The sequence below is a fragment of the Apis florea genome, unplaced genomic scaffold, assembly GCF_048593485.1.
Source record: "Apis florea isolate Af1SG1 unplaced genomic scaffold, ASM4859348v1 contig_2350_pilon, whole genome shotgun sequence".
In the NCBI taxonomy this organism is placed as follows: Eukaryota; Metazoa; Arthropoda; class Insecta; order Hymenoptera; family Apidae; genus Apis; species Apis florea.
The window spans coordinates 1,373,311-1,397,390 of record NW_028256565.1 but is presented as its reverse complement, the minus strand read 5'-3'; the positions used below and the strand labels follow the sequence as shown (position 1 = coordinate 1,397,390).

Genomic DNA, 24,080 nt, shown 5'->3' with positions numbered 1-24,080 from the left:
TGGCGAAGGGGGTTTCGAGAGATAGAGGACCGCGCACCACCAAAAGGGAGGAAGAGGCGAGAGAGAGCCTGTGTATAGGTGGGAGTTGAAGGGACGGTTGAAGAGCCTTGACGAGAGGGGCGAAGCGTGGAGGAAAGAGGTGGAGTTGGGGTCGCGGTTAACCCCCGACTGGCTTGAAAGCTTTCGAATCGTCCACCATTTCGTGCGTTACTCCAGGTATCTCCCCCTACCCCCTTGATACCAGCCTATTCCATTTACACCGACGCCTCGAATCGTGCCGTAGAGGGGGGATGGATGAAAAAATACTAGCGGAATCCTGACAGTCGCCGGGAGCTTGACCAACGTTTCCAACGCGAGACTAAACTATTTGTCTGTTTTTCGAACTCTACCCAAGGGAAATCCAATACGACGTTCGATGGCGTAGTAGTGGTGGTGGTTCCATGGTATTGCACGAAGTGCGCGCCTCGTGCGTGCGAACGACCGTTTTAATGCGCGTCGAGTAGAGGAAACGACACGAGGGATGCTCTCTCTCTCTCTCTCTCTCTCTCTCTCTCTCTCTCTCTCTCTCTCTCTCTCCATGCGTGGAGATGAGAAGGATTGGTCCTTGTTAACACATTAACGATGGGGGGACATTTTTATAAAACTCTCCAATATTCCGACGGATGATTTTAATGATATATTCCTTCAATATGTGTGTACTGAAAATGTGATAAGAGTTGATTTTTGTAATTATAATATATTTTATTGAAATTTTTAGGAGTTATATAATGGAAAATATTGGAATTTTTTAAAATATTAGCGTTTTAATTAACGGATCTTTTGGACCAACAATTGCGTATTTCACTTTTTTTTTTTTCGAAATCCATTAGCATTATTATTTCAAAAAATTTCTTCGTTTTTATCAGAATCAATCTATTTTAACGCATGTTTCAAAATTTTATATTTATGTTTTTGTTCATCATGATATCTATAAGCTTTTAAATTAATTACTGTGATGTATTCAACTGTCAGAAAAAACGCTAATAAATATATGTTACAATGCGTAGAATAAAATGTAAAAATGCACCACTCTCATAAATAATATCGTTATCGGAGAATTTACTAGAAAAACACACACTTGTCGTAAAACGAGAATACTCGTTTCCTGTCGGTAATGTATATTTCAATAAAACGAGAATTCTCATTTCCCGTCGGTAACGTGTTAAGGGAGATCTGTCGTCGAACGTGCGTGATCGACACTGGATGATATCGTAGACGAAGAATTTGTAAGAATACGTCGGATCGTTGTAAAACAAATTTTACAGTACAGGCTCCTCGGTGTGAGCAATGTAAACAGAGATTAGAAACCACACTTCAAAAATGACTTTGAAAGAAAATGCAAAAATTGATTAAGATTCTCGAGAATTTTCCTCGTGTAACACGGATAATTGCGATGATTATTTAACTTTTATTTTATTTTTATCAAATGGGACGGTTTCCTTTCAAAAATAAATGTATATATATATGTAGTTGTACGAAGAAACATTAATATCTTTGGCAATCCTTATAAAAACTTACCGTTATATCGTGTTCGCATGAAATAATGTTTTGTAAGAAGAATTTCATTCATTCGCGTTTGTTCTCTCGCATACGATTCCATCTAAAAGTCACTACCTGTTATGAACTTATAGCTGGTGTTTGCCTTCTAGGTAGGAACACGGCTGTATCGCATGCGGACAAACTTTACCAAGTTTCTTATCTACTTTATATTCCAAGACGGTACAACGATGGTTAATTCTCATGAATAAATCGAGGCACGACATTCGACGTTGTAAGAGCATATACACATATATGTATATATATATATGTATACACATGTATGTAATTCTAATTTAACTTTTGAATTTCGTGCATATGCGATGTAATATTTAAACTGAATAACAATTCACGTTGTTATTTTTAATTTGGTACAATTAATTTGTTTTACATTTTATGTCATGTGTATATATATATATGGATGCAATTACGCGAATGTTGCAAGCGCAAAAAGTGTGTTCAACAACCACGCTTCTTGTTCCCGAAAATCCATTTGGCAACCGAGAAGGACAACCGAATAAATTAATTCTCGATGTAAATTGCACGATAATGAAATCTATTTACCGTTTCCATTAATGGAACTCTCATTAACTAACGGTAATTGTGTACACCTTTAAAATATATATATATATATATATACTGGAATTCCAATTGTAATGGGTCATTCTCGACAAAAGGAAATAAAAAAAAAAAGAGACAAAGAAGGAACAACGGACAATGAATATTTTTATAGAAGCTTCGGTTCGTCAGGAAATATTTTCATTCAACCGCGCTTCCGTTAACGAAGCTCAAGATTATTAAGCCCGACGCTGCTCTGAAACGCTCAAGAGACAAAAGCTCGTGTCGCTTTTATCAACTACCCTTTCAACGAACAACAAACAACGAAAAGAGCACAAGAGAAACAAAAACGGAGAGCAACCACTGAGAAGAATCTCCAAGTTCTTTTATTAAATCTTCGTCGTCATAAGAAAAAAATACCATTTTAACCCTTTGCACTCTTTTGTCACCATTTTATTATCACACGTATATTTACATTAATAAATATATGTATAATATAATTATACATTCTAGGGGCTCTTGTTACTCGATTGGTAATTTTCTTAAATATAAATACGAGTGCAAAGAGGTTAACTCCACTCACCGTCCATCGTGGATACAGGTGGCGCCATCGCATCGGGTTCCGTCAAAGCGGTCAAGCTTCGCTACTTCTTCGAGACATTATTCTTGCTCGAGGAAGAACCGCGATCCTTACGTTCATCATCACACTTTTTCGACCATTCCCTGGCAGAGTGAACTACCAGAGATTATGGTACCTGGAAAATGGAAAAATTCCAAATGGATATAATGTATAATATAATTACATTTTAGGGACTCTTGTTACTCGATTGGTAACTTTCTATAAATATAAATACAGTGTGCAAACGATATTTATCCATTGTCTCGAAAAAAAAATACAAGTATCAAGTATTTTTCACTTTCACCGTGAATATTACAGACCAAAAGTCTATATCAGGCGGCTAGAGATAACAATCGAATGATCGAGTCGGGGTTAAAACTCGTTAAAGCGGAAAGTAGAAATCAAGATGTACGAGGAGAGAGGGGAGTCGGAGCGAAAGGAGTCGAAAAGCGAACGAGGCTCGTGTATATCGCTAATTAAAATCTGTCGCCTGACCGTTGGAGGGTAAAAAGGAACAGAAAGAGAGAGAGAGAAAAATACAGAGAGGCTATGTACGAACGTCCAGCGTCATTGGACACAGCGCAGTGGGAGCGAAAGGGGAGCGAAAACGTCGAAATCGCGCTAACGAGAGGATTCGTTATATCGAATAGGAGGCAGAATATAAAGAACTGTCGTTATCGCGCACCTTCGACGTGTCCCTCGGGCACGAATGCGAACATGGCTAGCGAATATACACACACATATATACATGTATACATGATGCTCGGTCGGTTTTTTAATCGAATTTCTGCCTTCTCGCGGCTTATCTCGCGAGGCGTGTAGCGGTATCGATTTATTAAAGGATATTTTTCTCGCTCGCATCCATCGACGAAGATGAGGCTCGTGAAGAACGAGGATTCGGTTTGGATGGGAGAAAAGAGTGAGGACACGTGCGCATCTGGGCACGATCGGAGTGGGGCAAAATGGAAACGATCGCGGAAGCTTGTTAGGAAATCCGTCGCGAAGGCAACGGCGCTCAGGAGTCGCCTGATCGGTTTCCTATCTCTCTCTCTCTCTCTCTCTCTCTCTCTCTCTCTCTCTCTCTCTCTCTCTTGCTCTGTCTCTGTCTCGTCTCATCAGGGAACGAGTGGACGAGATGCGCAGGATGTCACGGGCCTGTCACAGCTGTGGATGTCAGGTGAACGGTGTAGCGCGAGCGTACGGCCAAAGTCAAGCGCACCTGGCTCGTTTATTCCGGTAATTTATACGACACCTCGTCGCTTACCCTCCTCCTTCCGGCCACCAGCGAAATCGATACATCCTTTCGAAATATCGTATTCATTTTCGAAATGTTCGAGGAAATTCAGTTTTTGGAATCGTGAATACATTTAACTCTTCGCGCTCTAACGGTGACTCTTTCTCTCTCTCTCAGTCACCACTCGACCGTTTGACGCGGCGATTCGATGATATATTTATTTGTGTTTGATTTTTTTTAAATATCTTATTATTATTATTATTAAGCGTGGAATGATATAGCATCGAATGGTTGGATTCTTTTTTATTTGAAATTAGATATCGTGATCGAAGTTGGACGATCGGTGACGATAGAAATATTATTATTCAAAGTTTTTCGAGTTTTGCAAGCATGAAATTAGTTCGAGTGAAGGTGAGCTTTGATTTTTCGTTGTCGAATAACGAAATTATTTCTACTCATTGAGAAATTGACAATAGAGATGCGATAAGAGAAGGTGAAAAATAAGAATAATAGAATGTGAGAGCATATTTTATCGCGATATAAAATATCATCACGAAACAACAACGATATAAACTTTAATATTCGATAAATTTTTCTTTTCTCATAAGATATCAAAATATAAAAGTTTTACACGTGATTAATTTGCGCGTGAAATCATTTCAAGTTATAACATAAGGACGTACTTAAATAAATACTTGGTATCCATCGATCGATGTCCGTTTGGACAAAAATCATTTGACAGGCGTAAGAAACCAGGTTACAAAGGAAAAATCAAATTTTTTAATTACGTCAAAAGTTCAATAACTCACTTTATATAATCAATATAATTCATCGAATAGGTGCGGAAAATCGTTATATATATATACATAAACAAAAGCATTTGCACTTTCGTATCTATATATAAGAAGGTTACCGATCGAGTAACAAAAGTCCCTAGACAATGTAATTTATATCACACGTATATTTAATATAAATATTAAGTTAAAAAGTCGCAAATTAAGGGAACGAGAGAGAAAGAGAGTTGGATATCGTTAATCCATCTATCATTAAAACTCTCATTAATCCAACCAACCAAATATATCTATATACATAAGAAGGTTACCGATGGAGTAACAAAAGTCCCTAGACAATGTAATTTATATCACACATATTATATTCACTAATGTAAATATTAAGAAAAATCGCAAATTAAGGGAACGAAGAGAGAAAGGGAGTTGGATATCGTTAATCGAATTTCATTGTTGCGTAGAATGCGGATGGAGAGAGCTCGATTAAAATTTGTTTGAAGTTCGGCTCGCGTCAAGAGTCGGAGTTTGTTTGCGAGTGAGAAATTAATTTTCACCGATTGATCGATCCCCTTCCCCCTCCTTCGCAAACCTTTTCGTTCGGGATCGACTTCTGAAATTCCTTTAATTATTATTCCTTGATTAATTTTTAATCCCGTTCCCCTCCCCTCCCTCCCCAAGCGCCAACTTTTAACGGAATATCGGGAAATGTTTAAAATTCCTGGCTTCCGAGGCAGCAGCGGAGATCGAGGATAGCAGGATCGTTACCTGGCAAGAATGCGAGATTTCGCAGACAGCGGTTGAAATTGCAGCCCTCTACTTCCCCTCCTCCCCTCCCCAAATTAGGAACACGTTCAACAACCCTACATTATACATCCTCGCATTCCCAGCGCGGTAAATTGTGCTCAACCTGGAGAAAATTTAGAGGGCTTCCCCCCGTTCGCATTTCCACCCCACCCCGCATTCCGACTCGTCACGATCCGTCCCCTTTTTCGGCGAATTCGATCGAATATTACTCGATTTCGAGAGAAAAGAGCCGATATCCGCAAAAAAAAAAAAAAAAAAATACTCCAGTGCTGTGAAACTTCGATCGAAAATTCACGTGGCAGGAAGCAATAGAAATCGAAAAGATTAAGTAATTTTGCAATTTTTCAAATTGTCGAATTTACCTTCGAACATACGAAGGAGATGCGTATGATTTTCTAAGATGGTTGCAACATTGTTCTTTGGAACGCACTTTCAATCGTTACTGGATTGTAGGTGTTAACTTAAATTTAATTCATTAATTGAAAAACAAAAAACTTGTGAAAAATGCTTCTTAAAAAGATTTACACGATATTTCTCAATCATTAAATTAATTCTCTTTCTATATATACATGTATTTTGTTTAATCCTTTATTAAAATTTCAACGTATATAATATTTGTTGTTACAGAAACGATCGTTCTTCTTTATTACATTCCGTTGTCCGTTTGACGCGCGTTATTCCACCGTGCAGCAGCGCCGCGGTTCTACGAGGCGGCGAAAGCGTGAAATCGACGGTTGAAAGGGGGAGAAATTCGTGGGGGGATTCTCCGCGAGATAACGGAGCGCGAAAGACGTCCGCGCCGGTGGCCATTGTGCCAACACGGGGACAATGGGGTGTCCCTATCTTCCCCAAGCTCTCCCGAGTTGATATCGCGATTGAATCGCGGTCCAATTGTAATTGGATACTCCGCCAGACAGCGACACGTTTCCCCGCAAAAAAGAAAGGAAGGCGAGCTTGCAACCTATCGATTCCAATTTCCACGGATAATCGAGGACTTTCTCTTTCCTCGATGACGCGTCCGTTCTTATATCTTCGCGATCGTGGCCGAATGGAGTATAGTGGAATAAAAGTTTCTCGAAATTAACTCACGATATCGTACGTGCAAGAAACGTGACACGCGACGAACGCTTAATTCTCTTGAAAAATATTAATCCTTGCGGTCCAATGACTCTCAGGCCAAACCATTCGATTCGATGCGGCAATTCGATAATATATTTATTTGTGTATCTAATTAAGCGTGGAATAATATACCGTCGAATGGTTAGATTTTTTTTATCTCAAATTAGATACGTAAGATATTAAAGTATAAAAGTTTTATAAAAATTAATTTAATATCAATTAATTATGTGTGAAATTATTTTAAGCTGTTGATTCGGCCGAGCGAAAAACGCTTGGAACGCAAATAGTTAAAAATATTGAAACATTAGAGAGATAACGTTGAAAACGTTATCGAAAAAAAATTGTCGAAAATGAAAGATATATTTTAAATAACGATAGCGGAAATAGTAAGATTTTACTTTCTCTACCAAAAATGATGAACGCTCAGGCAAACCGTGAAACCGGTAAACTCTTGTTGTTTATGGCACGTGCTATTGGAATTTAAGACAAAGGGTTAAAAAGGAGAAAAAACTAATACGAATTGTTCGGGGCACAGAAATTCGAATTTTTCACGCGATCTCGCCGTTAAAAGGTCCACAGCTTATCGAGCAACTAAAAAAAAGTCGCATTCCATTGAAATCATTTTCTTTCCACAAAATAGTCGAAGAGGATAGAGAGACTCGCGATAAGTCATCGCAATATCCAATATCATTGCTAATCGTTTCTCGTTTTTCCCATCTAGATATTTCTTTCTTGGAAGAAGAAATTAAAACCGACTCGCCGTTGGAATAATACCTCGGCCGTTCCACATCGACAATGTTTTCGTTCGATCCCGGACGATGTTTTTAAACTTGCCCGACACGTGTCTCTGGCGCTCCTCTCCCCTCTCTCAAAAAACGTATCATATTACACAGTCACACTCGATGTTTTATAAACGAATGAAATTGAAACGAAAATTATTCTTAAAATTTCCTCGACGATTGATTAACAAGTACAGGGAAGGAGGAGGAACGTGGATGGGAAAATCGAGATTTAACCTAATAAACCCCCTGTAGGGAATCTAACGGCGAGGAATAATTTATCGAGCGCCACCGAGCTTTCGTGGATTATTAAGCCGAGGCCTGGCCACTCTCTATCTATCTCTCTCTCTTTCTCTCTCCCTCGTTCTAGAATTGGCCGCGACATTGCCAATTTTACCGGAGGCGCACGAACATTCTCCGCTACTTGGCCGGCCATTCGGGCATTCGTCATCCATCGACGTGTATCACGATGATTTATCGGAATTCTGGACGACTAGTGGGCGGCGAGGGGAGGGAAATACAACTACTGTTTGCTCGTCATTACGAAGGTGAAACGAGATACATATATAAAAGTGAACGTCTTTTCTTTCCTCGTATTTAACGTTATTTTTCCCCGCGAATGCAACAGATATTAGTTTGGAACTTTGAACGAGGCGCGTTTGGAAAGTTGCCAAAGATTCGGGGAGGGAAGAAGAAAGTTATCGAATATTAAAAAGTATTTTCGGTGTTTACTTTTAAACGGAAGAAAGAAAGAGAGAAAGAAAGGATAAACGTTGGAAACGTTCGCTCATCCATTGTTCCATTCTCAACGATGGCGCACCGTGCCAAGATAATGGAAGTACAAATGAGGTATTTAGGCCGGGGGAGGAGGGACGAGCGGAAAGTTTTCACGGGGCGATGCATAGTGAGATGGTAAACGCAACCATGACCGCTTACTTAATCACCTTCTCGACAGTTTTATTATTCACGATACGACGAACAATTCGCTCGATTCTTTCCCCTCCCCCTTCGCTCTTGCCCATCCAACGATTATTTAATTTCAAATCTTAACGAGAAAACAATGATAAATCTCGGAATAAATCTTCTCCTATGAACCCGTGGAAAGAAGAAATCTCGAGATTCCTCTTTAAAATTTTTTTCTTTAATCCCCTCGTAAAACTTTAAACAACGTTACACTTTATATTAAAAAAAAGAAGGAAAAGAAATGACGAACGCCCCTTAGACACGCGACCGATATGATGGACGCCATCTTGGAACAAATATATTGAACGAGCGTGTTTCGAATATATAATCAATTTCGCGGGTCGAATCGATTGGAAAATTGATTTGCGTTCGTAGGAAATTCTCTCTCTCTCTCTCTCTCTCTCTCTCTCTCTCTCTCTCTCTCTCTCTCTCTCTCTCTCTCTCTCTTTCCTATCGATTCTCGTTCGTTGAATCGTCGAGCACGTACAACGATTTTAATACACGCGATTTAGATTATGCAATCTACCACTTTGGCGCAACTATGCCAAGAGAATTACGTTCATTCATCAACGTAAGAGCGCTTTTTTTTTTTTTTTTAAGAGGAACCGGTGTTTGAAAATGTGCATGAAAAATACAGGTTGACACGCGACGTATCTTAAACTACGATTAGGCAAGAAATTACGCTTTTTTTTGTCACTTTTTAATCATAGTAATGCTCCTCGATCGATGAGATTATCTTTTGATTATCTCTCGGTCTACTAACTGGAATTAAATATTTTCTTTAAATTCCATCCAAGAATGTTCGATGTATTAATTTTTTTAAGTTACTCAAAATCGAAATTGAATGATCAAAGAAACCTTTAAAATTCATTCAAAAATGATGCACAATTATTTTTCAAGATTAAACAGGTCTACCTAGGAAGAATTCCAACGTGGAATAGCCGGAATCCGGTTCGATTACATCGGCGGAAGTAACGAATTGCAGCGCCAGATCAAAAGGCTATTATTTTAATTGCTTGCATCAAGTGGAACGAGACTATTCCGACAGGCGTTCCACGACATCTCGTATACACCTGATCCTCTCAACCTTTTCGCTCTTTCGAGGCGAAATGAAAAGAATTTTTAAACCTGCTCGTATAAATATTCTTAATTTTAAGCACGATGTAATTTTCATCCCGTTCAATCATCTACTTTCGTATAATTTTGCGAAGCGATTGTAACTTTTCAATGTTTACGAGTAGTTGTACTTGATATTTTTAGGAAGCGTTTGTTCAATTCCTCCATTTTAACCGTGCTTAAATTTATGCAGGACAACACAGAGGCAACCCCCGTTTCCCACGAAATATTTTCTTAGGAACTAATCGCAAACTTTCCCGCGAAACATTGTCGAGGGAGAGAATCCTAACGAGCCGTATTTTAATGTTTGACACACTCGATTTGCATGAACCGCCCGTGGAATTATTCATTCGGTCCATTTTGTCCTTGGACGATGAAAAATTCGAAAATAATTGCTACATTAATAGAGCTATTAATTATACGCTCGATTATGTATTCCCTTATCTCGAACTTATTATCGAACGATAATAATCAACAACTGCGACGGTTTCATTCGGCACGGAAATTACGCTTATTTGTACCGTTTATCTCGTAACAAGATTTATCACGCAACAACCCAATGCCTCGCTTCGAATCATAATAATTCTCGAGTAACGGCCACGATTATATCTCTGTGTACATTTCCTAGTGTTGTGCCACGCACCCCTCCCCTCCAATTTCACGGAGAATCATCGCGACGAAAATCGACCTCCTTCCTTCTCGAATAGTCGAGACACGAACCGTTGACACGCGCGCACACACGTTCTCTACCACGTATTTCACTCGCTAATCGCTTTCTACGCGTGTCTATAATAACGCGTGCCAATTTTCTTTAGGATAAACGAGATATCTTTGTGTATTGTTTATAGACAAATTATTAATAATGTATTCCAATACATTATTTTGAAACTTTAAATTCAAGTACACTTTGTTACAAGACGTTGGGTTTCTGTGAGAGAAAAGGTTAATAGAGAAAGTCAGAAATACACGAGAAATAAATTTGCGTTCGTTCAACGAGTTGTTTTGCTATTCTTCGATTGATGTCTTTGGAAAACTTGTATTTCTGCAAAAAGAAAAACGTGTTCTAATGAATTTCCTTCTAAATTAAAAACTTACAAAAATTTTCGAGGTTATGAAATTCTCCCTCATCGATCGATTTTCACCTTTTCGAGAAATTTTGAAAATACAGTTCAAGAACTAGTTTACTCTGTAAGAAAAACAACCAACACTCGAATGATCGAAAAGGATACATTTTCCATTGAAAGAAAACGATGGATGATACCTTTCATTAAGATAACATAACACTCTTCAAATATATATCCATAAACTTTTCATAGATAATAAAACCTTTCCCGATACGATTTCCGTGTTGAAGCAGGAATCCAGGATCCCGTCCAACTTCTATCCATCCGTATTCCTTCCACCGATAATTGCGCAACATCGAGAACAACCTCCCGATAACACCCGCCACCACCGAGAATTCGGTGGTGGTGATTCCATCGCGATTTCCAGTCGATGAATCGACTAACCGGTTGCCCATCATCGCGCGGCGTGTTACCAATTACGGCCGAATTAAAGTCGCGATAAAGCGGCTGTGTTTCGGCCGAGTTTCCATTTCGATCGCATTTGCATGACCGTTTCCCCTCGTTATCTCGAGCGAACCGATCACGCAAATGGCTCTTCCTCTCCCCCTCCCCCACCCCGTCCTCAATCTCGGTCGGCCGGTTGAACGACCGGATGAAACGAGAAAGAAAACTGCTGGTTGATCCGCTTCCGCCAAATCGCCGCCAGGGATCTCGATTCGAGGAGAGGCTCTCTTCAAACGAAATCTTCCCTTGTGTCTTACGCCGCTTCTTCTCTTAATCCGTCTCTTCGATTTACTGTTACGGTTATTCCGTTCGTTGCTTTTCGGAAACGAGCTGCCGTCTCTTCTTTTTTCTAGAGGTAGCTGGTTATTACTACTTTCTTTGAGCTTCTATTTTGTACTTTTCTTACTTCTACTCTTCCTTTTCGAAGACGCAATTGGAAATTCTTGTTATTCCCTGTTATATTAATCCTTTGCGCTCGAGACGATTGTTACGTACGTTTCGATGAATTTCTGAACCCGCAAACTCGAAACGATTTCACGGACGCGCGTAATTGACGTGTCTTTACGTGTAGAGAAGGAAAATTTGTCGAATATTAAACTCTATATATCGTTGTTTCGTGTGATATTTTGTAAAGCAATCGGGCAACATGCGTCCTCGATTATATACCATTATACCACTATACCATTAATAGTATAATCTTTAACGTAACGTTAACGTAATGTGCTCTCACGTTCACCGTCTAATTATTCTTATTTTTCGTCTTTTTACACTTTTTACGTTTCGTTTCTATTCATTGCAGTTTTCTTTCCCTCTATCGTCTATTTTTTCGCAAATAGAGATGATTTCCTCGTTCAATAACGAAAAATCAAACTCGTCTTCGTTCGAACACTAATCTGTGGTTACGAAGCTCAAAAAAAAATTGAAAATAATATCCCTATCATCACTTATTACTGTCAACAACGAACCAATGGCGAAGATGCAGTCCGATCACGAACCAATTTGAAGTAAGAGAATCCAATACCACGCACAAACTATTTTAGTAGCTTTGATAGCCGATTTTTTAAGCTGAAATGGAAAAAGTAAGCAGTGACGCGAATGACGCTTCTCGTACGCCATATTGCTTAAAATTGTTGTATATGACTGGAAACTCTTGGAGCGCTCGTCACGACTCTTCTTGAAAATAAAAGAACGCTCTCTCAGATGGCGCCACGAATAGGAAGTTGTTCGAATTCGGTCAAAAGTTATGATCATAAGGAAAAAAGGAAAAGGAATTTATTTGCACATTTAAAATAAAATAAATAACGATAGAGGAGAAAAATATCCCGAGGCACATAGCCAAGTCAAAAGAGAACAAATGTTATTATATTCGATATTCCATGATTTGCAAGATTATACGCAGAGTTTAGAAAAGCTATTCGTGAATTCGATATTCTAAAAAATCGTAAATAAATGTTGCCGCCGTTCCAATCTGATCGATAAATGAACACGTAACACGTTATATTGTATATACTAGTAGATCAACGAAATTTACGAAATCAAAGTTCAAGTAAGTAAAAATAAGTAAAAATAGGGTTCTTTCTCCTAACCATCCCGCTGAGAGGGAGATTTTCCACGCACGAAGAGAGATCTTCGCGAATTATTCTGGGCCCCCTTCGAGGATCAGAGGTGAAGTTCGGTCGTTATCTACGGCAGGCAGTTATTGCCTATTGCACGGTGGCCGGCCAAAATAGAGGAAATAGGGGGTTGAATAATTCCCTCGTCATCTTGCCGAGAGTCCTTTGTACGGGGTCTCTTTAAACCCTGTTGGGGGAGGATTGGAAGGGATCGTGGATCGCGGAACAGAGAGAGAAATTGGAACGGCAGGAAGCGGCGAGGATTGGTAAATTGTTTCGAGGAGAGGGGGGAAGGTGGATGGGAAGGGAAGTGTTTCGAGATCAGTGGCGGGAGCGAGGATATAAAGATTTCTTGCCGAAATGAGTCGAAGCAACGAATTCATCGTGACTCGCTGCTTTATCTTCGTAAGAGTGATAACGACGAATAAATTTGGAAATTGATGATTTCGCGTATTATTGTGTGTATCAGACTTTTGAAAATAGTGGAATTATTTTTAGCAAGATAATGGAATAAAAATTGAAATCGATTTTCTATGATATTCTACCGATAAATTCTATTGATATTCTCCTGATATATAAGATGTATAAAGACTTCTGTATTCCTATTTTCGTACAAGGTAATAACATTTTGACTTTGGAAATACGATTACACAGGAAAATTTTCAATGATATTCTACTAATAAATTATGATCCGCACAAAACTTTTTAAAATGTGTGACTATGTATCTACAGTGGGTAACGAAAGTAATCGAACGCTTACATTTGCAATTTTCGATGAACAAAATATGTATATATATATGTCAAAGAAACTTGTTTAAGACAATGAGGGATGTATAATAGGAAATTTCAAGATTATATCGGCAAAATTTGAAAATAACTCACAATTTATGCAACAAAATTTTCGCATAACGACACATTGACTTCGAAATATATAGGAATTATTACTACTTGTTGATAACAAAATTTTCTATTATATTCCACTAATAAACGCGTTACGATCCGCATAAAACTTTTGAAGATGTGTAAAGACTTCTTTACACTTCGACTTTGGAATACGATGCACAGGAATTACTATGTTGGTAACAAAAATTCTTTTCTCAATCGATAAAAAATAAGAGACGGAAAAAGTATCGTCAACCTTCCCAATTATTCTCCGATTAAAATTTGACGAATTGCGTTCTAAAAACACAGGTATTTTTATAGCTGGAACAACTATAGTTCTATTCATTGTATTTCGCAATCGATCGCAGTTCGAAAGAGTTATATATATATATATATATATATATATATATATATATATATATGTATATCTCCTTTAACCGCAAACTTCCGGAAGATGGAAGAATCGGGGAAGGGGAAAAGTTATCATTGCTTTTGAGGATTTCGCAACGCGAAAACTTTCCCTTGGTTCGAAGTTTCGAAGTTAAATTACAGGAAAAGTCTATATTTTTTAACAATGTAACGCCGGTCGAGGACGCGGAACGTCGTCGTTGTTTCAACTTTCTCGCGCGTTCTCGACAGATTTTTTTTTTCCTCCCCCCTCCCTATTTTTCAAAACATCCTTCCTTTCCCTCCTGCTCGTTTCCTCCTTTCACCGTTTTTTAATCTCATCGTTAAGCTTGAATATCCTTTTTTGCCTTGCAAGCTAGGCCAAACAAGGAAAAAAAAAAAAAGAAAAATGACAACAAGCTACTTGAATCAAGGGAAACATCTGCTGAATCGCGATAAAACACAGGAGGAGGAGGAGAGGAACACGCCAACCCCTTTGCAACCAGAGATTAAATTAAAAAGCGTCCACGATGCGGTTTCGTCGGATTCTTCTTGATCGCGACGCGTGTCGCATGATTTTTTTTAACGTTTCCTTTTTTTTTTTTTTCTTAACGGCTGCCTTCTTGTCTCGCTTCAGAAATGTGGAGGATTATGCGAGAGAGCACGAGGAGGCGTCGAGAAACATTCAGCAGTACCTGTCCAATCCGATCAACGCTTATCTGTTGGTGAAAAGACTGACCACCGATTGGAAACGGGTCGAGGAGCTGATCACCCAGGACGTGGGCAAGTCTTTCGTCACGAATATAACCAGCTCGAGGAGCGACCTTAAATTCCCCACTGACGAGGATCTTAACGGGGCAGCTGTCGCTTTGATGAGGTTACAGGACACGTACAAACTCGAGACTGCACAGGTCGCCAGGGGCGTGTTGAACGGGGTCCAATACAGCACAGGATTAACCGGTTCGTACGCACACGTTTCTCCCCTTCCCCCCTCCCCACCTCTTTTCTTCGCCAGAATTTTATTCTTAACTTCTTCCTAACTTCCTCCAGCCGGAAATATCTCTCTCTCTCTCTCTCTCTCTCTCTCTCTCTCTCTCTCTCTCTCTCTCTCTCTCTCTCTCTCTCTCTCTCTCTCTCTCTCTCTCTCTCTCTCTCTCTCTCTCTCTCTCTCTCTCTCTCTCTCTCTCTCTCTCTCTCTCTGTGTGTGTGTGTGTGTGTGTGTGTGTGTGTGTGTGTGTGTGTGTGTGTGTGTGTGTGTGTGTGTGTGTGTGTGTGTGTGTGTGTGTGTGTGTGTGTGTGTGTGTGTGTGTGTGTGTGTGTGTGTGTGTGTGTGTGTGTGTGTGTGTGTGTGTGTGTGTGTGTGTGTGTGTGTGTGTGTGTGTGTGTGTGTGTGTGTGTGTGTGTGTGTAACTTTTGCACGCTACAATTTTTTTAACATTTGTAATTCTTTCGATCACGAAAATTTATATCTCTTCCAATTTTTCATCGATAAATTTCAGAGCAGAGTGAGTTTTTCTATGAATTGATTCGATTTCTACACGCGGTAAACGCGACTTTTAAAATGAATAATCTTGGTTCCTTCTTTCTTTTTTTTTTTTCTTTTTTTCTCCAACCGAATTTAGGATCGAAACGAACATCCCGCGTTTTTATTGCCTCAGCTTAGAGGGAATTTCACATTGCACGAATGCACGCATCTAGGGGGAAGGGGTTTGTTTCGAATCGAGCTCGTAAGCAACCGCCTTTTTTCTCCCCCCCCTCCCCTATTTTTCATACGAGAAAAACTTTCGACCGAGACTTGTCTCGAGAGAAGCGAAGAAGTCGAATCAAACCAGCCGTGAAGTTTTTCGCGCGGAGGATCATCTCGAACAATAACGTAACGTTCTTGTGTCTTTGAGAGATAAGAAATGAAGGGGAGGCAAAGTGTGTGAAAAGTTCTTGAAGTTCTCGAACGTCTCGATAACGTCAAACTCTCGAGAGATGTAATACCTCTTTCGGGAGAAGAGACTTCTTTTTTCTTTTTTTTTTTTTCGAGATATCGATGAGAAACGATTCTTGGCAAAATTTTCAATAAAACTATTCCTATATATAAATCGATTCCATAAATTTTCCAAAAATTGGAATTCGATCGTCTTTTCTTTTTCTTTTTTTTTTTTTTTGGTAAGAAAATTTCCTTTAAAATAAAGAAAAAAAAAAAAAAGTCTGATCTCAAGAAAATAGAATCCTTCGAAAGGTTCAACACATTAGGAGGTAAATGATTCATTAGGGGCCATCCACGCCTCGTTATCGCATTAGCCCGGGCTGCTGCTTCCGGCGGACAAAAAAGGGTGATGGGGGGAGTGAAGAAGGAAGCGGGCTCGTTGCTCGTTGCTGGTGAATTATTTATTCGGATCGGGGGCAAAAGAGGGGGAGGGGGGATAAAACGTTGCGAAACGAATCGAATCGAAAGGAATATTGGCTACCGATGTTACCTGTACTTAACGATCCCCGAATAATGAATGATTAATACACCAGTTTCTTCCATCACTTTCCCTCCGCATTGTCGCCTCTATTTCTTCTCTCTCTCTTTCTTTACCGCCACGGTCTTTTCTTATTACGCGTCGTTCGAGCTTTTTACCGCGACAAGAAAGTGATTTTTTCGCCGAAACGGGAGTACGGACCGTTTCCTTGCATCATTTATACCCCGCCATGGGGAGTTCGATGAATATTGAATGGGTAATGGAGAATGATCTACTTCTTCGCTAGATTCGGTATTCTTCCTTTAAACTCTCTCTCTCTATCTTTCTCTATCTCTGGAGAATGGCGGAGCAAAAGGATTTGTTCGAAGGAAAAAGTGATTTAAATTCGTTGTTTCATCTTCTATTCGAAGGAGGAAACGATCCAATTGGCCGTAGCAGCGTGAATTAGATTAAAATAAATTTAATCCCGCGGTGTAAACCGGGAAACAACGCGAAATTTCCAGTTGCTGCGATCGGCCGCAACTGATTAAATTATAAACGAGTGATCCCCCACCAACTTGCAAACAATTCTGCAACAAGGAAACGTTGTTTCCTCCTCTCTCTCTCTCTCCCGCCGCTTTTTTTTACGACTCGGAACTTCGTTAAAACCCGCGTAAAACTTTCGCGGTGGCTATAAAGCGTATTTACACTCTGTTATATTTAGCGTATTGATAAATCCGAGCAAAAAAACAGGAGGATAAAAAATCATGCCTTTACAAAAATAATATTTTGTTCGGAAAATAATTTCGTTTTTTCACGCGAGCGTCGCTAGTCGAACGTTTATCCAGCCAACTTCATTCTAAACCGTGTTGTTATTATTATACATCTTGAGAGTTGGCATTTCGTGGTTTATTTATAAGAAAAATTCGTTTGATTTTTGTGTTTTTTTGTGCGTGATAACAAAGATGCAAGACCAAAAAGACCAAATTTTCCGTATATTTTACTTTTTTATTATCGAAAAGATAAGAAAGTTGTTCAGGCAAGAAAAAAGTTGCGAATTCTATGGAGAAAGTATCAAAACTGATTTTCAAAATTTCATTTCGATATTAAAGATACAATACGTTCTAAAAGACCAATTGAAACCGATAAAAACAAAATAAAGGCATCGATTGAAGCAAACTGACGAATAACACGGGAAATTGCTACGAGACTGAATTTGTCGAATTCGATTGTTCATGATCACATGAAACAACTTGGTGTTTCATTGTCGTGAAAAAAACGAAATTATTTTCCGAGCAACTCAATATATCGTTTGTGAAACAAAAGGTAGAAAGAAAGAAATTTTTATCCTCATAATTACATATTTTTCTATTTCTCTGAAATGTTTGTCTTTTTTCTTAGCGTTCCTTTAATAACTTCAAAAATCACTATTTCGACCGATATGGTAGTCTGGAAATACAAACACTGAAATGTTTGTCTTTTTTTTTAGCGTTTCTTTAATAATTTCGAAAATCATTATTTCAATCACTATATATAATCCAAATATATTGCAATAGATGATGATTGAGTGGAAATACAAATGTTTATCTTTTTTCCTAATTTCGAAAATCATTATTACAATCATTGGAATAATCTGGATATGTTGCAATAAATGATGATTATGTTAAGACAGTAAGTATACAACTTTAACAATAAGAAAAAAAAAATAAAACTTCGATTCATATCTCTTATTATTTATTTAATAATACTTTTACATTACATATAAAATCTGATGAAAGGATGCTTGAATTGGAAAATAAGTACACTTTTTTTCCATTCTTTTTTTTTTTTTTTTTTTTTTTATTCCTCGATCCGATCTCCGACCGAATAAACCTCCTATTTTATTTAGCTCGAACTTTCTCTCGTCCTGTGAACCGCGAAAAACTTCGCAATCTGGACCCGAAAGACCACCCCGGAAATTAATTAACGAAGCAAGTTTTTCCACGAGAAAGAAAATGGAAAGAAACGGTCGAAGGAAGAGGCGGTACGGGAGGTGAAGTTTTTCCACCGTTTGACAACGAGCGGAATACGTAAACGGGTGGGGGGAGGAGGCAAAATGCTTGGAAGTTGAAGAAGCGAAAGAAAGTTGAAGCCGGGATCGTTCGATTCGAAAAATACAGGAAAGGAAGGGGGACGTTCGTTTTTTCAGCTTTAACTTTCAGATTTCCTAATGGTTGTCCATCAACCGGTGTTATTACGAATCTAATTATGATAATAGAGTCATGAATTATACAGAGTCGGGCTCAGAGTCGTCGGGACAATCAGGAAGCGGGATGGCTACGGTCTGGAGGAGAAATAAGCCGAAATCGCGGGAATAAATTTTCTTTTCCCGTTGCCAAAGTTTTGTTTCTTTTTTCCCTTTTTTTTCTTTTCTTTGCGAATAATACCGGCTGGAAATTCTGACGAGCTCGTGAATCTTAGAATTAGTGGACTTGGACGAGAGAGAGAGAGAGAGAGAGAGAGAGAGAGAGAGAGAGAGAGAGAGAGAGAGAGAGAGAATGCACACATGTGTACATGTCGTCGTCGTGGAACTTACTGGAAGGTTCGAAATGTTTTATTTGTGCGCATGCGTGGAAAATTAAACTCTTCTAAAGTTTTACGGAAGCAAGGAAAAATAAAGAATCAAAAAAAAGTTTAATTTAGCCTCGAGATCTGATCTTGTTCCTTCTTGCAGCCAGCGACTGTTTCGAACTTGGGAGACAGTCTTATCATAACCGTGATTACTATCACACCGTCCTCTGGATGCAGGAGGCCATGGATCGTCTTCAAGAGGAACAAAACGCGACCACAACTTCGAAACCAGACATATTAGAGTATTTGGCATTCTCGACGTATATGCAAGGTATGATATATCGCTATATATAGTACATTTATAGAGAGAATACGTGTTCAATAATTTATATTAATTACGCATTTCGATGAAGAAATTTATACAAGGGACAGTACTATAACTTTTTTCAATGATAATTTATTCATGAATTGAATCGTGCGTAGGTAACGTGGCGCGAGCTTTAAGTATGACGAACGAGCTACTGGAGCTGGTGCCGACGCACGAACGTGCTCTGGGCAATAGAGCTTATTACCAAAAGGAGATTCAGAGCAAAGCGAGTCAATCGAAGAAAAAACGGGGCGAGGATGGTCAAGATGACACCGCTGTTCCTGCACAAGTAAGATAACGATTATATTATGATGTGTCTGATTCATAGTAAATTCTATTAAGATTTTTTCTCACTATTTCGTTTCTTATAATGAACGTTTTCTTACGAACGTTCCAGCATTTCACAGTTGTCGAGGAAAGAGTAAAAACTTTGGACGAAATGACGGAGAGGGAACGTTACGAGATGCTGTGTCGTGGCGAGGTAACGATCCCGCCAGAAGTGCAGAAGAATCTCAAGTGTCGTTACGTCGATCGTGGAATTCCCTTCCTGAAAATTGCTCCGTTCAAAGAGGAGGAAGCTTATCTCGACCCGAGGATAGTCGTTTACCACAACGTGATATACGACGACGAAATCGAGACTATTAAAAGAATGGCGCAACCGAGGGTAACGTTTGATAAAATAATAATGGAACGATACAAACTGTTTTCGAAAAGAAATGAAAAATGATTTTTCTTTTCAAACATTGCAGTTCAAACGAGCTACTGTACAGAATTACAAAACTGGTGCCTTAGAAATAGCGAATTATAGAATTAGTAAGAGTGCTTGGCTTCAAGAGCACGAGCACAAACACGTGGCAGCTGTGAGCAGACGTGTGGAACATATGACGAGCATGACTGTCGATACGGCAGAAGAATTGCAAGTGGTTAATTATGGTATTGGTGGTCATTACGAGCCACATTTTGATTTTGCAAGGGTAAGTCAGAATTACGAGAGAAATTATATTAGCAAAACGATTAAACCGATTGATTATTTTTATACATAGAAAGAGGAAACAAATGCATTCAAGAGTCTAGGAACTGGAAATCGTATTGCAACAGTTTTATATTATGTAAGTGATATCTAAAAAAGTATAGAAAAATTATTAAATATTTTATTAATTTCAAAATTTTATTATTATTTAAATTTCAAATATATTATTAACTGTTTCAGATGAGTGACGTAGAACAAGGTGGAGGTACTGTTTTTACAGCTATTAATATTGCTTTGTGGCCCAAGAAAGGTAGCGCCGCCTTCTGGTACAATCTCAAACCTAATGGAGAGGGAGATTTTAAAACTAGACACGCGGCTTGTCCTGTTCTCACGGGTTCCAAATGGGGTATGTGAACTAACAAAAATCTTGGAATTTAACATAATCAATTATCATTTAATATTATAACAATGATAATAAGAGTTGTTATAGTAAATATAAAAACAAATTGTAAAGATCTTTTCAAAATTTTCTTCGATAAACGTTGATCATCTGATTTTTTTTTTTTTAGTGGCAAACAAATGGCTTCACGAAAGAGGTCAAGAATTCCTGAGGCCGTGCACTCTCGAAAATCAAACGGCTGATGAAGCTGACATCAGGCATTGAATCGTCATTCTGATCCCGGATCGTCATTAGTGAAAATGAACAGAAAAAGAGAATGTTGATAAATCTCTAATTTCCTTAATCGACTGCTGAAACGCGAAAAACTTAAAGTAATCTATGCCGTTGTAAACAGTGTGTTTAACGTTGAACGAGAATTATGAGAATATGGAGATTAATTCGCGGTGATTTTTTTATAAATTAAACAAGTTTTCTCGATGGTAAAAAAACATGATTTTAAACGATTGCAATCTCGACAAGAAAACTGCCAATATTTAATTACGCATTTAAAATAATGAGAAAGAAAAAAAAAGTATCTTTATTTTTTATCTTGTAAGAAATATTACAAAAATTGTACGGCAGTTTTCTTTTTATAAATTCGTTCATTGTAATCTACGAGTAATCTTATCCCTAGACCCTAGAATTTTTACAGAAGCACGTAGGCGGTAGCGTATGTTAGAGTATCAAGCAATAACAAGTTGCACATTTGGGCCAGTTACTAGTTTTTTCCCTAAAAGAAAATCGGAATTCTTGTGATTGTGTACAGAAGAAAAGTATCGTGCACGGAAATTATATATAACAATCCTGTGCAAAATCCTAAGCATTTTCGCATTTATTAACGTAATTAACATGTAAGAATGTAAAATGTGGGATCTAGTATTCCACATTGTGTTCATCAAAATATTCTAATGAAATCTTTAATCACATCGTTCCTTCTCCTACGACATGTTTCACCCTTTTAATTGGGTCTTTTTTGTAAATAGTAGTAATATAATTGAGAAACGTCGACAATTTCTTAAATCCATTCGTCTTGTATACGAATCACTTGTAAAAATAAGAAAAAAATAAAAGAAGAGAGGAGAAATGACAAATGGAAAGAAATATAGAATCTATCGACGGAGAAACATGTCTGTTTTACACCGTGATATTGATCTTAGCATTTAAGATGTTATTTTGCGAGCTTCGATGACCATCATCGTGGAACGAACAAAAATTTATCGAAATTATTAAAGTAGAAATCAAGTAATCGAAGAGTACTTACCTTAGATACCATCATTGTTCTTTATTCCTTCTCCTATCATATACAACCGTGATCTTTGTATGTGTGAAAAATCCAGAAAAAGTGTCTTCAATCTTCAATTTTTAATTAAAATTGTTAAAATTATATTACGTATAAAAATGTAAAAATAATGTTTTTATACAAACGCGAGTTTGATAATTAATTTCATGTATTTCTTTTTTTAAAGTTTTATATTTTTATTTAAAGCTATATTTTCAGTATTTTTATAACAGTAAATGAAAAAAAAAAAACTTCAAAATCGAAATTTTGACGCAAATAACGCGCACTATCACCACATCATTTAACATTCATTATCGAGAAATTAAAAACTATTTAAATGTACGAATATTTATTAGAATATTTATTATTTTATTAGAAAAAACTGTGCATTTTAAAATATCTGAAATCATTAACTGTATAAAAAACTTATTAACACTTATTAACATAAATTTTCTTTGATTTTAATTTAATTTTAATTTTCACAGCACAAAAATTTGCACGTAGCGCGGTGAACTTGGAACTAAGAATATTTCGTACCAAGATATACCACGTAATATGGCGAACACAGACTGTACGCTGATTGGTTCGTTTATTACCAGCAATAGCTATGAACCAATCAAATTAATACATTTGTTGAAATTGACGCGTTATTGGTATAACGTTTTATAACGTAATTCAGTGTTTAAAGTGACACCAAGTGATTCAAATTATTGTGTTTGTCAAAATTTGAATTTAATATTATACGTGATAATATTATAGGAATTTTTTTCATTAGTAGTGACTAATTTATTAAATGATGTCATATTACTGCACTGAGAAACTGTTTTTCGAGAAATTCGACGCATCTGAACAGGTAATAAAATTTATTAGAATATATAGATTTTCAACTGTACAAATTTGTAATTGGTTAGATGAGAAAGGATTTTGGTGCAAATTATAAATACAATTTCATATAAATAATTTGCGTATAAGTTTGAACATATATAACTTTGTTTCCATATCAATATTTGAACCTAAATAATATCATCGATCTAGGTTTTGATCAAACAAAGTTGTTGCGATTCATTGTTATCGTACTTAAGAGATATTGTTAGAACTGAAGCAGTTCACTTCACAGCGATTATATACAGTGCCAGAATTACTGTATTTCCTACGTAACATATAGTTTGTAAGTTCGTTTATAACGCTCGTTATTTCATTCAACTAATAAACATACAATAATAATAATATGACATAATAAATATTTACAAATTCTGCATTCATGATAATGAATAATTAACCTTAAACTCCAAATAAAATTCCTAATTTTACATTTCATTTGGTTGTGATTTACTTACATATGTGTATATCGAGATACATTATTGTTTTATTTTATTAATTCTTTACATAAAGGTAAGATTAAGATAAAATGATATATTTATTTGCTTACTTTTGCTTTACTTTCATCCATAATATATTTAGTTAATTAAATAAAGATTAAATTCTTAATTATTTAAAACTTGAAATATAAGAATATATAAAAATTATTTTTTTTAATCACACTAAAAGTATCATTTCCAAAAATTCAAAATATATTGTCATTTAATAAAAATTTAAATAGACCACAAATTTGATATCATAACCTATGCTAAATGTATTTTCTCCGGAGCTTTATTCCCTTTACAAAAGCAGAAATGAAACTTATTTCATCTAGTTACCCAGCCTATAGTTATCAACCGAAAGTGCAGGTTTCTGACTCGATTATGACTCTTATACTTAATACTCCTTCCATTTTAAGCGTTTTGTATTTGATCGACTAATTTACAATGATGAACTCTGACATTAATTATTCGATGGTACGATCACATACGATTGTTCGCAAAATTGACGCCACTTTCTAAGGGAAATGACAAGATAAATGGCATTCCTAATCAGCAATCTCATTTACATCATTCTATTCGCTAGGTCATCTCTTCTAGATAACTATAGTAATCCTAATTCCATAATATCCTATTTCCTATTGAAACCGTGTTACATGAATCGGTATCTGCTCTCT

At 37.4% G+C, this 24,080-nt stretch overlaps 1 protein-coding gene across 7 annotated transcripts in view; it reads left to right on the top strand.

Annotated features, from left to right (window-relative positions):
* Window positions 1-22,012, top strand: part of PH4alphaEFB (prolyl 4-hydroxylase subunit alpha-1) — a 292,581-nt gene extending 270,569 nt beyond the window's left edge. For all 7 annotated transcript variants that reach the window (XM_086904992.1, XM_086904991.1, XM_086904990.1 and 4 more), the window contains 8 exons: window positions 14,643-14,965; window positions 19,154-19,321; window positions 19,474-19,646; window positions 19,755-20,021; window positions 20,107-20,331; window positions 20,401-20,466; window positions 20,568-20,733; window positions 20,897-22,012. In XM_086904992.1, the coding sequence (XP_086761118.1) occupies window positions 14,643-14,965; window positions 19,154-19,321; window positions 19,474-19,646; window positions 19,755-20,021; window positions 20,107-20,331; window positions 20,401-20,466; window positions 20,568-20,733; window positions 20,897-20,991 (1,483 nt within the window). In that variant the 3' untranslated portion in view covers window positions 20,992-22,012. The remainder of the gene's footprint in view (window positions 1-14,642; window positions 14,966-19,153; window positions 19,322-19,473; window positions 19,647-19,754; window positions 20,022-20,106; window positions 20,332-20,400; window positions 20,467-20,567; window positions 20,734-20,896) is intronic.
* Window positions 22,013-24,080: the final 2,068 nt, after the last annotated feature.